The sequence below is a fragment of the Paramormyrops kingsleyae genome, unplaced genomic scaffold (assembly GCF_048594095.1).
Source record: "Paramormyrops kingsleyae isolate MSU_618 unplaced genomic scaffold, PKINGS_0.4 ups106, whole genome shotgun sequence".
NCBI lineage: Eukaryota > Metazoa > Chordata > Actinopteri > Osteoglossiformes > Mormyridae > Paramormyrops > Paramormyrops kingsleyae.
The window spans coordinates 16,448-33,138 of NW_027326044.1; the positions used below are offsets into that span (position 1 = coordinate 16,448).

The 16,691-nt window shown below is 41.5% G+C and overlaps 1 protein-coding gene across 1 annotated transcript; it reads right to left on the reverse strand.

Annotated features, from left to right (window-relative positions):
• Positions 1 to 12,069: 12,069 nt before the first annotated feature.
• LOC140586953 (uncharacterized) lies at positions 12,070 to 15,242 on the reverse strand. Its single transcript, XM_072708501.1, has 3 exons — positions 15,090 to 15,242; positions 13,950 to 14,511; positions 12,070 to 13,754 (listed from the first exon to the last, which is right to left on the reverse strand). Exons 2-3 carry the CDS (start codon positions 14,508 to 14,510, stop codon positions 13,512 to 13,514), a joined length of 804 nt encoding a protein of 267 aa, XP_072564602.1. The 5' UTR covers position 14,511; positions 15,090 to 15,242; the 3' UTR covers positions 12,070 to 13,511.
• Positions 15,243 to 16,691: the final 1,449 nt, after the last annotated feature.

The window sequence follows — 16,691 nt, forward strand, 5'->3', positions numbered from 1 at the left end:
GAGTCAAATACAGTTAAATCTGAGACACGAACAGGGAGCAGGTGGGAGATGGCAAGCCGGTGCCAACGCTCACTCCAATCGCCAGGCAGCCAGAAGGCAGGGAGCGGGTCATACAAGGAAGATGACACGGGCAGAACGGCGAGCTGGATGCACGGACGTCATTGTTAGAGGCGACGTCACATGTAGCAGGGTGTGCTGGACATCTTGATAGATTAAGGGCTCCAGGCAGCTCCCCCCAGGAGAAGTAGGGGAAATAAATGCAATTAGTCAAAGTAGGGGAGACTATAGGCAGTGCTAAAAGGTAGATCGGCAGATATGGCTATGGCAGCATAAGTAGGAGGGAGAGGCAGGTGGGAATGCAGGCATGGGGAGTCCCTGAAATGTCAGCACTCCAATCCCACATGCAATTGTGTAGCTAGAGTGACAGCACTGTCAATTCAGTTTATCCAAAGCCAATGGCACCGATCCCCACCCAGCTCAACACCTCACACTATAGGTTTAACTGGGAGTGAGAAGCTAGCTAGAGCTAGTACTAGTGTCCCTAAAAGCTAAACTAAATAGGTGTGTTTTTATTCTAGACTTGAATATTGAGAGTGAGTCTGAAACCCGCACATCCGGTGGAAGACCGTTCCACAGCTGAGGAGCTCTATAGGAGAAAGCTCTGCAGCCTGCCGTAGCTCTTTCTACCCTGGGTACTAACAGATATCCCGCGCCTTGAGAACGAAGCAAGCGTGGGGGATTGTATGTGGTCAGCAGATCACTAAGGTATTCTGGTGCAAACCAGTGAGGTACTCTGAGCAGCACTGCCAGAGACTCCCTTATTAGCCGAAAATCAGGCCTGGAGTCCTGCTGGTTAAAGAAGCGGTCCAGGACTGGGACGCTAAGTTTAATCCTGCAGAACAAGGGTCTGATCTGGTTAGGGAAAAGATGGAGAATAACAAAAACATCTTTATAGTATTACGGTAAGATTTGGGTTATTTTAAATGATCAAAACATTATTCAGATTATTACACTTAAGTAAAACATACTAATACTGTCAGGGTCAGCCCCCCACTGTGGTCCTTCCGTGCCCCTTCCCCGTTTGACCAGCAGGTGGTGCTGGTCATTCCATCCTTCACGTCAGTCCTTGTTCTCCCCTGTCTCCTGTCTGGTCTTGTGGTTCAATGTATTAAGCATGTGCTGTCTGTTTGCCCCTTGGTCCTGAGTTCCCTCTTGTCTTGTGTTCGAATCCTACCTCCTCTGTTTTTGTATTTAGCTCCCTGGTTCTTTTCTGTTGTGCTTGTTAAACCCTGGTGTCTGATTTAGTAATCGGTTTTGGTTTTGTTTCTTGTTCCCCTGCCTGTGTTATTCCTATGTACTTCCCTAGTGTTGATATATGCATTCTTGGTTAGTTCTTAGTTTCCCTGATTGTTAGTTTCTTTGAGTTAATTGGTTTCACCTGTGTCTTGTTTCCCTAGTCCTTGTTAATCAGTCTCACCTGCCCTGTGTTAGTCATTACCCCTTGTAGTATATTAGTTCCTGCCCTTGTTCTGTTCCCCGCTGGTTCATCGTGTCTAAACTATTGTCTAAGCTCGTGTCTCTGATGTCTACGTTTGTCTGTGGTATGCCCTTGTCTCTGGTTTCCCCCATGGTTGGATTTTACTTTAGTGTCTTGCTTTTCTAGTTAGTTTTTCCATGTGTGTTACTTAGTCTAGTTTATTCCTCCCTGTTTAGTTTTGACCCCTCGTGGTCTTTTGGTTTTCTTGAGTTATCTGTTTGATTTAATAAACCCTGTTTTGTTTGCTGGAGCCGCAAGCGGGTCGTCCGCCCCTTCTTTGTGCACCATGCCTCGATCCCGTTCCCGTGCCCAAGATGCCCACAACCATGACAAATACACTGTGGAAACACTCCAGTGTCATATACTTTATCTGTGGATATCAGCTTTGTGACATTTTTCAAGCCAATCGATTCACACAGGCCAGCTAGAAGATCAAATGAACTTTAGGAAATGTTCTAGTTTATTCTAAATTTGAAAGTTATTTAGTGTATACAGCTACAACGTGTATCCAATCGTGGGTCATTCAGTTTCCGAAATTATCCGTAAAATTAAGTAACTAGCTATGTTATAATTTAATATTAAATAACATAGTAAACTCTCCAGTCGTTGTCACCACGATGTCAGAAATGTTGGACCAAAGTCGACAGCCAGGTTGTTTTTATTTAAGTTGTTTTTAAGTATTAGGTTTCTGCCATTTTAGCCAGTAGCAAGCAGGACCATTAAAGCTTCAAGGAAAGCTGAAGAGAGCTTAACAGTGGACCTTTCTCAGCATTTCCCTGAAAGTGAACCTTAGCCCAGTGTTGTAAGTATTTGTATTTGGTATGTTCCATACAGCTGTGAGCATCGTGGCCCTTTTTTAAACATACTCACATCTACAGATGTGCACACTTTGAAACGTCCCATTATTGACAATTCATCCCTGATGCACACACACACCCTTTCCATCCTCCTTTCTACTAGGACCACTCCTATGCATTGGCCGATTCTCCCACTCGTCTAAAGGCTGGACTCGGTGACGCTTTGGCTAGAGTGGAAAGTCTGGAGGGGGAGAAGCGGAATGGTAAGGCCCGAGAATAGAGGGCAAAGATAACGGTGAAGAGTCTTTGCGAAGATCTGAATAAAAAGAACCTCATAAACAACAAGTAGAAAGAGAGGCTTGATTTCTACCCGGGTAAAATAAATTGATGAGTACAACTTGGAACGTCATGTATATGTTATGTTAACACTCTTTTTAAAAATTCATATACTGTAGGTATTGTTTCAATTAATTGAATTTCAGATCTTCAGATAGACCTCTTTGGGGGCCATGAATACACAAAGGACCAGAGAGTGTCTGCCCTTACACTCGACCTCCATGGTCCAAAAGCATACAGCTGCCTGAGGGAGTCTCTGCATCTTCCCCTCCCACATCCACATACCTTGCAAAGGTATTGTTCATGTTATGTGATTAAACGTTTTTTAAACATACTGGTCTAACTACTAAACCACTTCAGCCCTACATACTATGTTGTACGACAAACAGCGAACTGATGTATACGCTGTGAGCTTGTTGATCTGCTATTTTCACTACTTTTGAAAGTCTTAGAAAATGCGAACAATTTCAGAAAAAAATGAGAGATAGAAAAAGTGCCTGAAATAGGGATGCCAGGGTTAAAATGCTGAAATATGCTATTTGTTTTCTTTTTGCAAATGTGGATGTAATCAGTGGATGCCAAGCCTGGACTCAATACGATGATGTTGGACATGTTGCAGAGATGACTTACACAAGACCCACCTAAATATGGTTGTGTGGCACTCATGTTGGATGCCATGGCCATCATAAAACAGATTCAGTACAACCCCCATAGGCGAAAAATGTCTGGATTTGTTGGTATGGGGGATGGCAGGGATGAGACTGATGTAGCCACAAACATGCTTGATTTCATGGCGGTTGGCTTACAGCAGGGGTGTCCAGTCTTATCCGCAAAGGGCCGGTGTGTATGCGGGTTTTCGCTGCAACTCCCTAATTATATTACTAATTAGAGGACTGATTGGCTGAAGAGTCCTCACACCTGGGTTTGAACAGCTGACCTACAGGTTATCCAAAAAACCTGCATACACCCCGGCCCTTTGCGGATAAGATTGGACACCCCTGGCTTACAGGGTCATTGGAAAGCTCCAATTGCCTACTACCTCACAAAGTCGCTGTCACCAGACACACAGAAGGTCCTGGTTGTCCATGCTTTGGAGGAACTGCATGCACGCAGGGACGGATTACGGACCGGGCCAGCGGGGCCGCTGCCCAGGGGCCCTTGGGGTGCAGGAGGCCCGTGGGGCCCCTAGCCCAAAACAATTTGCAACGCTTATCAACAATGTATTTTCGTTTGTCTATTTTAGAGGGCCTACATTCTTTGATCCTCTGCCTACAAGGGCCCCTGACCCTACAGGGCCTCTGATGGAAACATGGAGGGAGGGCGTTTGGCTGCCAAGGGCCCTTGAATTGTGGTGGTTGTGGTGGTGGTGCTGGTGGTGGTGGTGGTGGTGGGTGGGGGGGGGGGGGGCCTCGCAAACGTTTTGCCCAGGGGCCCACACAACCCATAATCCGTCCCTGCATGCACGTAGCATAAGAGTGGTCTGCATGACAATGGATGGGCATGCCTGCAACATGAACATGTGCAAGCACAAAGGGGCAAGTTAAAAGGAAACCCTCATGAGCCATTACAAACCTTCTTTGAACATCCAGTGACTGGTGACAGGGTTTTTGTGTTGATGGATGCTTGTCACATGCTGAAGCTGACATGCAACATGTTGCAGGCTTACAGTCCAATAAGCAGCACTACTGGAGAAATCAACTGGTCATACATTGTTGATCTCAAAAATGTCCAAACAAAAGATGGATTCTGTAGCAGTAGCTCTATACACATTGAGGGACCTTGATATTCACACTATAAACACTGTGAAGAAACAGTTGAATTCATTGAGGTAATACAACATGAAAACATTGTTATATAACATTGCATATTCTTCATGAAACCCAACTCTGCTTATACTTACCTTTCATACTTACCTGTAGGGGGAAATCCAAGCAAAGCTTAGGACTTAAATGTTTATTTGTTGTATATATTGAAATTAGATATTAATTTGATCTCTTTGATACCTACAGACACCCTGTTATGGTGATATTTAAGATGGTTTTGGTTAATAGTCATTTGTTTTCTTAGATGATTGACAGGCTCTTTGACATCCTGAACAGTTGCAATCCCTGTGCCACAGGTTTCAAAGCTCCCCTGGGTAGAGTTCTTCTTGAGAGGCAGTTTGGTGATGAAAGATGGCACACCCCTTCGTCAAACAAAAAGGTCTTTTAAAATAGTGAATGGTTTCCATGAAAAGTTCATGAAATCATAAGTTCAGATTATGCTCTATTATCTTGTTGTGCATCGAGTTCATAAGATGCTCTGTTCTCTTGTTCTGATATTCTTGCTATCTGCAGTTTTGTTTCTGTTGACTTCTGTCAATGTTTTTCAGGTCATACAAGTGTCAAAAATTGTATGTATGTGCATATGATGCTGTGAAAAATGGTATTTTCATATGATGCTGTGAAAAATGGTATGTATGTTTATATGATGCTTTTGTGTGCAAAGCCTTTTGGTGTCTGCAGTTTTGTTTCTGTTGGAATTTTCTTGTGTTCAGTGTTCTTCCGTTCATACAGGTGTCAATTGGTTTGTATGGCATGTTCTTGTAAAACTTTCCCAGTTCAGTTTCTATATTGTTCCTAGTTGCTTTAGCATCCTCGAGGTAAATCATTGATTTCAAGGACCTTAATCTTGACATTCTGAAGAAGCACCCAGTAATTTTGCAACCAGTAGCTTTGTAGTCATTTGCCAGTCAGGGACATTACTGGAGAAAAAGATGTATTACTGTTACCATCCCTGTCATTACGTGTTGTCACATCTCATGGATATTTGTTGAAAAGTCATATAAATAAAATATGCTAGATGCTCTCAAGGTGTCTTGTCTTTCCATTATCATATTAATAAAACATTTTTTTTTTTAAGGTACCTGTCAGTCAATGGCTTTGTCATCAACACTGAGACATTTTTGATGATGATTCCTGGCCTGCTCCAAGTTCAGCATTATGTCTGCACATACAGCTTCATTCAGGATCACTTGGAGCTTCTCTTCAATTCTCTCAGGGCATCAGGTAGGAGTTTCACATTTATAGCTACTCTTCTTCTTGAGCTGCCACCTTTGAGTGCTCATATGTTTCAGGGGTCTACCAAGGCAAATTGGTCCTAGGTGAAGGGCCAGACGAAGAGTGGTCCAGAAGACCTCAGGAGGTCACTGGGGCCCTGCCCTGGAGCCAAGCCAGGGGAATGGGCCCGTAGGTGAGCGCCTGGTGACTTGGCTTTTGCAGTAATCGGACCTGTTCCCGGTGAGGGTTGGACTTTGCCAGGGTTCACAACCTTAATGGACAGAATTTCTAGCCGCAGCAGGGTGATGGAAGGTTAGGGTTACATTAAACCAGGTAAGCGGAAGATGCTAATACAGTATGGTAATTAGTCTTTTCTAAAACTTGCCCTATGTAACCCCAGTTCCACTCACTATGGCGAGTGGTAGGTGTACAGGGACCAGTGTGCTAGGTTCGGTGGGAGCAGTGACAAAGGAGCAGACCCAACCACAGATTTAAGAGATTATTTACACCTCACTTTTACTGAGGCGAAAAGGGGAGAAAAAAAACATATATATACCCACCTAAATGCATATACAGAAAAAAAAACAATTGTAGTAAAAGTATTTTTGCCAACGGGCACAATGAGTTTACTCCCCTTTTAAATTATATTTCTTCTTTAAAAAAAAAAAGAAATTCCCAAAACCATATAATTACAGCTAATGACTTCCGTACGATACCAATTTTCAACAAAAAAAAAATACAGCGACAGATGTACAAATGTCAATTGGACAAGTAACAAAAAAAACAAACAAAAAAAAAGTAATAGAGGTACACTGATTAATTTCAGAGTCACCGTTGGTGACCTGATGAAGGAAAAACTTAGCTCAATGTCCAAAATAGAGCTCGCCATCGCAGTTAGGCTCTGCAGCGCTGAGGCCGAAGGTTTCCAATGGAAAAAAACCCAACCTGTATAGTAGTACAGTGCCGTACAAAAGTTGTCAATTACAAAAAAAAAATAAAAATTCAATACCCCATTTCCTTCCACTGCACCCAAATCACATAGGAAAAAAAAATTAAACAAAAGATTGCCGTACACAGCCTCCAAGATGGCAGATTCACGAAAAGGGTAACAGAAATGGCGCCGGTGTTCTGAAATTCTTTCCTACCCATGAAAATGTCCTACCCGAGTTAACTGCACATGCTCGTTCGCTACTTAACACACCCATAAATATCTGCTGCTTTCGAGTCTCTGCTTTTCGAAGAAGAAACAAGGTTAGTTTTATCGCAATTTTAGAAATATATATATATGTGTGTGCGTGTTTGAGTGTCATACATTTTCGACTTGCCATGTGCATGTGTATCAGAGTGCAGTTTGAATACACTCTTGCCTGCAAAGCATCCGCGTGATTTTCACGCTGCTTTAAAACTTGGCTGTGTGCGAAATTAACTCAGGGCTTGCAGTATCCATAGTTTGCATAACAATTTAAGTCTCTATGGTAACTGTTCATCTTTCATTCTGAAACATGTTACATAAAATCGCATTCCTATTATCTGTTAATAAAAATGAATAAATAAGATTTCTATTTCATGTACACGTTTTTACTCACGAAAAAGTGAACAGTATTTCTAATGATCTGAGCATAATGTTTGCATTAACAATCTAATACTGCACTTGGGCCCTGTGAAACGTAATGAAAACAAAATGTATGAATCAATAAAAACAGAATTTACTTAATTTTTTAGTGCTGAAAGTCATGTCGTGACTTCTCTATGCAAAGACTACGTTTTATCCCAAGACACATTATATTGGAACACGCATGAATATATTATCCTTTCTGTTACCATTTCTGAAAATATCAGTTTTCTGAAGAGTCATGGGTTATAAGAGTTTTATATTTTCTCTTTTACAAGTATGTGTCAGGGTCAGCTTTGTGTAACATTATAAAATTTCCTCTGTTTTCAGGTGCTGTATAACTAATGAAACTAGTGGGGACATTGTGATTGGACAAAAAAATCAATATCTATACTCTACACCAGGGCTCTTCAAATCTGGACCTTGATTCCAAATCCAGGCCTTGTTTTCAGTTCTCCCAGGTAGTTTAATAATTACTGATTCTGATTGGTCAGAGGCTTCACATCTGGCTCACAGGTAAAGGAAGGCTGGAGAACCAACAGTGCTTGGACCTCGAGGACCGTGATTTGAATAATAGGGCTCTACACTGTGGTCATCTTATATGAAATATTCATATTCCCAAATGTTTTAAATATGAAATGGGTTGGGATGGGTTAGGATACCCAGAGATACATTCACTAAAGGGAAGAACGTGGACATTTAAAGATTAACTATGACAATATGAAAGATAACTATATCTATATTTCTGTATCTTTAATAATGTCCTACCACCCTTAACATAGAGGGGAGCAGATATTTATGGAGTGTTTACGTCTATAATAATGTCCTACCACCCTTAACAAAGAGGGGAGCAGATATTTATGGAGTGTTTATGTCTATAATAATGTCTTACCACCCTTAACAGAGAGGAGAGCAGATATTTATGGAGTGTTTATGTCTATAATAATATCCTACCACCCTTAACAGAGAGGGGAGCAGATATTTATGGAGTGTTTACATCTATAATAATGTCCTACCACCCTTAACAGAGAGGAGAGCAGATATTTATGGAGTGTTTATGTCTATAATAATGTCCTACCACCCTTAACAGAGAGGGGAGCAGATATTTATGGAGTGTTTATGTCTATAATAATATCCTACTGTACCACCCTGTGATGGCTGCCCCCATTTTAAGGGAAGTATCATTTATGGTCATTTGTTATTCTATGTTTGAGTTTGTTTAGTTTAAGTTGCAATATATTAGTAATTAACATTTAATTTATGTATTTCTTTATTTGGCACATTTAACCAGTTTACTAGATGAGGCGCACACATTTGGTTAACTGGAATAATGTGTTGAGTATTTATTGAGTTTAATTTGTTTCTTTTGATTTACCGTGTGTGGAGTGCAGGGGAGGATTCCTTGCTGCTCCAGGCAAAAGAGGTGGCCAACATGGAAGCTGGGCTAAATGCAGGAAATTGGACAACTCCAACTGGCTGTTTGCCGTGGGAGTGGAATGGTTTGCATTTAGTTTCTTTTTATTGTTTAGGTATATTTTTTCGGATTCACTTAATTTGATTTGATTTTGTTTGTTTTGATTGAAACATTATCTGACTTTTGTATGGGTGTATTTGTGGTATTTGTTATTGGTTTTACCCCTTTTGTGTCTTGTGGTTTGGCCAACCAGTGTATATATAGCCCTCATGGTGTTTTGTCTATAGGAGGTCAGTATGTTTGGTTTAGGTTATTTAGTTATTGATTAGTTGACTTTTTTTTGTGGGCCCAAGTTTATTCTTTGTTAAATTGCTTTCTTTTTGTGAATTAAAAAAAAAGGATTTTTTCCTAATCCGCCTGTGTTCCTCGTGCCTTCCATCTCGGTCCCTGACACACCTTTAAAGGGGAGCAAATATTTATGCTGGTAGGAAAAAATTTCAGAACACCGGCGGTATCTGCATGTCTCGGCATATCTCGCGAGCGCGTGTATATACCCCCGTGTACCTCTTGGATGTAGCCTCTGTTTACTTTGTATTAGTTAGTGTACATACTTCTTGTGCTGGGTATCCGGTTGTCGCGTGTGCCTACTTAAAATGCATTTATTCATCCAAACGTTTGTAAACGGGCGGGCGATTTTCTACCCGTGTTTTAAATAAGTTTTATAAAATCGCGCATGAATAGACGATCTGGGGTCTTGGTTTCACTTTAAAATGCCATCGCTTGAATGCCTGAAAAGTTTTTTTGGTCACCAGATGGCACTATCGCTCCATTATACAGATTGCTGTCTGCTTACCTGCATTTTTAACACTTGAAAAGCGCCGTTCATACCCTAATTTGTCTTCTTTCATGAGCAAAATTGTGCACGGGTGTGCAGATGAGATCTAAGTTTGTAATTAAAAATGAAAAATGGCATGTTTTATCTGCCAAAAAATCAATGTGACGTTTCCGACCCGTGTTTTTAAAATTCTTGTAATTGAATTAATCACAAGATTAATAAATGAGGTAGGTCTTGGTTTCATTTTTAAACGCCATTGCTAACGTACCTGCAAAACTTTTTTGGATCACCAGATGGCACCATTGCTCTATTATACAGCAGTCTCCTCATTAGCATTTAGCACCTGATAAGAGCTGTTCATACGTTTCATAAGTTTTTTTTTTCCATACCAAAATTGGTACACATGTGCAAATTAGGCCCCAATTTATAACAAACAAGGGAGAAATCAAATGCCATGTTTCTGTAAAATTTTATTTAATTTCAACTGTTGAAGCCCCATTCACTCATGCAAATATGTGAGTTTGTTCGAAGTCCATGAAAGTACCCTAAAGCTGATTTTTGCACACCCAGAATGTGATCACTTGTCCTAAACCGATCAAAGATTATAAAACAGAATTTGTAATGGAAAAAAAGATCAGGTGTTCCGGGCAATTCAGTTTTCCTATATTTCCCCTGTCGCGCGCTGATTTGTACACGGTTTCACTGTTGTTTTCATGTCTTTTTACGAAGCTCTTGAGGTAAACAAGCCATATATTTTAAAACATCACATGCCTTTTCGGTGTTTTTTGTTTTTACAGATAATACATGACAGTATTTAATTTGCTGGATAGAGATATTTCTTGATGAAAACGGTATAGTATTGCTTATAAGACTACACTCACCTAAAGGATTATTAGGAACACCTGTTCAATTTCTCATTAATGCAATTATCTAATCAACCAATCACATGGCAGTTGCTTCAATGCATTTAGGGGTGTGGTCCTGGTCAAGACAATCTCCTGAACTCCAAACTGAATGTCAGAATGGGAAAGGTGATTTAAGCAATTTTGAGCTTGGCATGGTTGTTGGTGCCAGACGGGCCGGTCTGAGTATTTCACAATCAGCTCATTTAATGGGATTTTCACGCACAACCATTTCTAGGGTTTACAAAGAACGGTGTGCAAAAGGAAAAACATCCAGTATGCGGCAGTCCTGTGGGCGAAAATGCCTTGTTGACGCTAGAGGTCAGAGGAGAATGGGCCGACTGATTCAAGCTGATAGAAGAGCAACTTTGACTGAAATAACCACTCGTTACAACCGAGGTATGCAGCAAAGCATTTGTGAAGCCACAACACGCACAACCTTGAGGCGGATGGGCTACAACAGCAGAAGACCCCACCGGGTACCACTCATCTCCACTACAAATAGGAAAAAGAGGCTACAATTTGCACGAGCTCACCAAAATTGGACAGTTGAAGACTGGAAAAATGTTGCCTGGTCTGATGAGTCTCAATTTCTGTTGAGACATTCAAATGGTAGAGTCAGAATTTGGCGTAAACAGAATGAGAACATGGATCCATCATGCCTTGTTACCACTGTGCAGGCTGGTGGTGATGGTGTAATGGTGTGGGGGATGTTTTCTTGGCACACTTTAGGCCCCTTAGTGCCAGTTGGGCATCATTTAAATGCCACGGCCTACCTGAGCATTGTTTCTGACCATGTCCATCCCTTTATGACCACCATGTACCCATCCTCTGATGGCTACTTCCAGCAGGATAATGCACCATGTCACAAAACTCGAATCATTTCAAATTGGCTTCTTGAACATGACAATGAGTTCACTGTACTAAAATGGCCCCCACAGTCACCAGATCTCAACCCAATAGAGCATCTTTGGGATGTGGTGGAACGGGAGCTTCGTGCCCTGGATGTGCATCCCACAAATCTCCATCAACTGCAAGATGCTATCCTATCAATATGGGCCAACAGTTCTAAAGAATGCTTTCAGCACCTTGTTGAATCAATGCCACGTAGAATTAAGGCAGTTCTGAAGGCGAAAGGGGGTCAAACACCGTATTAGTATGGTGTTCCTAATAATCCTTTAGGTGAGTGTATGTTTCGTGGTAATTTATGTACTTATCGATGTAACTGAGTTTCGATAATTTAGAAGTTAATTGCGAATTTTTAGCTGGTTAGCTAGTTCTTGCTAGTTGGTACTAGCATTGCGTTGTGTTTTCGTTGGTGTGCCTCTGGGTTTTTTGTGTCTATTAATGTATTAATTACTACAGGGAAATTTACATCGTGTTTGATAGTGAGTCAAAAATACCTCCGTGTAGAGCTGGGCGATATGGCAAAAAAAATTATCACAATATTTGTTCCTGTATTGACCGATATCGATAATTATCAATATTATAGTTTCACAATGCTGTTCCATGTAATAATGTAATAATCAAAATAATAAAATTAACCCTATTCTGACAAATAGAATGAATAGATTGAAACAATATTAGTAAACAAATACTTATTTTTCCAACAAATTTTACTGTTTACATACAAAATTCCCTTAAAATTATAAAAGGTTATTCATTTTCAAGTATTCAAAGGAACATAGCTGAAATGAACAAAACCGTATAATAATGTAACAATGTGCAAAACTGTATAATATTGCAAATATGTTAAAGGGCAAACATAAAATAAAGCAGGACAGAACTGACTGCAACAAGTATCTTCCTCTATTCTTGGTCTCTTAACCTTTTAAAATTCTGAGGTAGAAAAGTATCTAAACCAAACAAAAACACTTATTCAAAAAAATGCCAAAGCATGGTTAGATTTTTTTTGTCCAGCGCTGCAAAACGTCAGCACTCGTCACCATGTCACATGGTACAAAATCCTTGCGAGAGCAAGACGTGCAGCACAAACTGGAACTGCCTCCGTGACGACACAACTTTGCCCTTATTGGCTAAAGATTTTAGTCACGCGTATGACGTTTGTATCCCAGGAAGTTCCAATGCGTTATCTGCTATTTCTCCCGAAAAGAACGTAAAGCAGTGAGAACTGGTTTTCAGTTCATTTACCTGGTAAAATAAAGTTTAAATAAGTTACATAAATGCTCTAACAGTACATGTTAGTGGTTTATTTGTTAGTTACTGTAATGTTGCACTGCTTTATTTGTTTAATCGTCCAGTCTGTGAAGGCATTCAAGTAAGAATTGCATTGTACTCTGTACATAAAAAATTTGAATCCTTGAAATACAAGTATTTGATCTTTTTCCTGGCAGCTCTTTTTACACAGAGCCACTGTACACAGTTTTATTCACTGCTAACAGTTTGTATCAGGAGTTGGTTATTGTAAAAGAAGTAATGTGCATGCAGGTGATATTTGTATAGATCTACACGCTTCTGGCAGTGCTGCCATTGCAGTCAGGTCTCGCACACAAGGAGTAGCAGTTGTCCGACTTGGCTGCAGTCGGTTTATACTCCACCCCTGCAGCCGACGGCAGATCGTGCTCCACGTCACGTCAGCTGCAGACAGACGTAAGGCCAACTCAAACGCACCCATTGCTTCTTTAAGGGAGGATGGGCAAAATTACAATGGGGTCGGTGATTGGCTGTTGTGCTAGCGTTCAGTAAACGCTCTGCTTGATAGGCCATCGAGTTGTCTGTCTCGGCGCATTCTCTAAAATGGAGCAAACTTGGTTGATCGAGTTTTATAGTCCGTTTATCATCATGATCGTCCTCATTTTTTTAATCGATATAAAATCGAGATCGTTTTATCGCCCAGCACTACGATGCAACATTCAAAAGGGGGTAGTAAAGTGATATGTGGCAGAGCAAAGTGCCAATTCGATGTGGGGCAGTGATTAGCATGGAGAATGCTGCAGCAGTATTACAAAATCAGCAACTCTTTTGAAAATAGTCATATAAAAAAGTTTATAGAATCAGTACAAAAAAGTACTTCTCCTACTCAGTCCTCCCGGTATTGGTGTCTGGAGGAGGTGGAGGAGCCCCTCCCAAGCCTCTCCCAAACTGCTGCTCTGTGCTGGGGGAGCAGGACAGGCCCAATGACATCACTGGCTGCCTCCACCCTCCTCCGGAACCGGTCTCTGTCTCTGGCCATCTGCAACCAGCAGGATCCATCACGGGCAACCCGGCTGGCAAACGCCCAGGCCACAAGAGGGCGCACTTCCACCTTCTCACTGAAGGTCACCTGCAATAACAAAGGGGAGGCGTTAAACGAAACCTGGAGTGTTACACAAAGAGCGCAACACATAACCAACCACATACATTAGCTCTTCACTGCATTTGTATTAACGCATTACTGAAGATGTTGTGAAACCCAAAAAGAATGTGTCTCCCTGTGGGACTGGAACACAGAGGCACAGTGATATCATCCAAATTATACCTTTTTGTGACCTGTAGTGGGCATCTCCTCCTGCAGAGGGCGCCGCTGTTCCTCATCACAGAGACGTTCCACCTGCGTCCCTCCAGCCTTTGCAGTGCAGCCCTCTGGTGGGCAAGTGGCCTGAGACGTCACCACAGAGGAGAAACTCAGCGGATTGTATGGGTCATCACTGCGGAAGGATTCCCAGAGCTGAGCATTCTCAGAGTTGTCATCACCGTCGTCATCAGACCAGCTCGAATCACTGTCACAGCCTGGCCCCTCCGAGGACACACTGGATTTCCCAGGAACAGCTTCATCGGCCTCATGAGAAGAGACTTCAGAGGAGTCCCATTCCAGCCACTCCGACAGGTCAACATCCTGCTCATCTGGGGAACTCGCACTCTCATCTTTCCCCAGAGTAACGATCGGCAGGGGGCACACCTCAGGCCGCAGAGCCTTCACGGCTGCTATACAGCGACGCTTGATTTTTGACAGCGCCGCCCTTAGGCGGCGGAAGGCCTTCTTAATCGCCTGGGACATCTGCGTCGGCCACTCACTGATATTGACGATATCCACACACATTCTGGGGAAGAAAAAAAACCACGGTAACCAATAAACATCCGAAACAGGATAATAGTACTCCACCACTAGACCAAGCTGCAGTAATTAAATTTTAACCAAACTGAGCATAAGAACATTTGGTACAAAAAAAAAAAAAAAACTTCGCATATATAGGAACCTACGGATTTGTTAAAAACCGTCGCAAATCGAACATCTCGCAATATTACGATCTTCCATAGTATTACGCCGCCCATAAAGTAAATGGACTGCATTTATATAGCGCTTTCCTACTCCTACGAGTACTCGAAGCGCTTTACAATACATGCCTCACATTCACCCATCCACACACCAGTGGCGAAAGTCGGTTTCAGTGCATCATATATGACTGGCAAACGAAAAACCAATACATTACAATACTAACATTGTATGTCTCTAAATAGCGCCGCAGACATTTAAAGAAAAACAGCCTCCTTTATTTAACAGACAGCATTTTTGTTGACTAGCTTATGTCGGACTATCCTATAATACTCACATATCTATTAGACAATAAATCGTAAGTACAATTATCTAATTAAATTACCGTGTTAAAATAAAGCTCACCTTTTTGATTCCGTATCTCAGTCAGTAGCCTGAAAATCACACCAGCGAAGATTAGGTGACCTTCGGTTGGAGAAACGTCTGCACTTGGTTTTATAAAAGAATAACCCTGTTTCTTGGCGGAAACCAGAGAAATAAACAAGTGCGACTCGACTCTTTATCGGAGGATCTACACCGTGCACGCTGCGCTTTCCTTTATATAGCCGGTGGGGGTGCGGGGGGGCCAATCATACAGCGAGGCGTTTGACGTCCCATAGAACGTATGCGCATTACGTGTCTGGGACAGCTGAGTGATTCGAGAAGGTGTTCGCTGCAGCCTGCGGGATGGGGCGGGGCGAGATGTGGGCGGAGCGAGATGTCACGCAGTAGCCTTATATGGGTACATGGATGGGCAGGACCAATTCGAAACTCCGCTCAGTGATTATGGCAGCATTGCGAAGACTTAATGGTTTGACTACAACTAATGTGTAAACTTCACCGATTTATGAGATTTTAGCGCTTCTTTCACATGTCATACGTTTGTATATATACCCTAATTATCGTATGCAATCCAGATATGAGAAATATTTTATATATATTAAAATATTAATTTTATGAAAAACAATGAAATGATCAATGAAAGCTCTAGTGCAGCGGTTCCCAAACTAGGGTACGCGTACCCTCTGGGGTACGCAAGAGGCTGTAGGGGGTACGCGAGGGAGCGGGGGGAATCACGAATTCGAACGAGACAGTCAGTAATTCTCAAAACAGCGGAGTCGGTGACCTCCAAAAAAGCCGTAAAACACAAAATACAGTCGTGTTTATGTCATATGTTTTTGTGCTTATTAAATTTAAGTGTTTCCCAAGATTAATCCCACAACAGTAATAAAATAAATGTCTTGCTTTAACATAAATACTAAAAGAATAGATCGCTTTAATCGCTATTACAGTTGGGTATGGGCACGCGGTCTTATTTAGAAAACATACAAAAACAGACGCATATAATGTTTAATCATTCGTTAATTTGTATTTGTCCGGTCCAGGAGGTTAATTTTGGGGATCGTTAAAGTGATAGATCACCTATCTTGATTAAGCCTGATTCGGTTCGTTATATATATTATTAAAAAAGTAAATATTAAGTAAGAATGAGAATATGAACAACCATGGGAATTATTTTTACAGTGAAAACAATTGGTATTAATTATATTGTATGTTCTTGAGTAATCGATAAAATCAGTATATGCAAGACATATCAATCTGTAATAGTGGAAAATATGTCCAGTTGATATGTCCAGTATGATCTAGGTCTGTGTGGTCAGACACTGTGCAATAAACAGAATTTTTAGGAACATGGCAAATGTTCACATTGCAGCATTGGAGTAGGTTCACTGTCACAACGCTGACCGGGGAAGCAGAGGCGAGGAGACATAGGATTGGGGAAATGCGGGGATTAATGAGCAAAAGGAACACACACTAGCCGACTAGCGGTAAAGCAGAATTACAATACAATGACAGGACTGGAGAAACAAACGGAAACACGGACTAAATACAATGGACTAATGACAAGTTTGACAACAATCAGGAACAGCTGGTAAACACGGGGAATCCACACAGGGTTAACGAGGG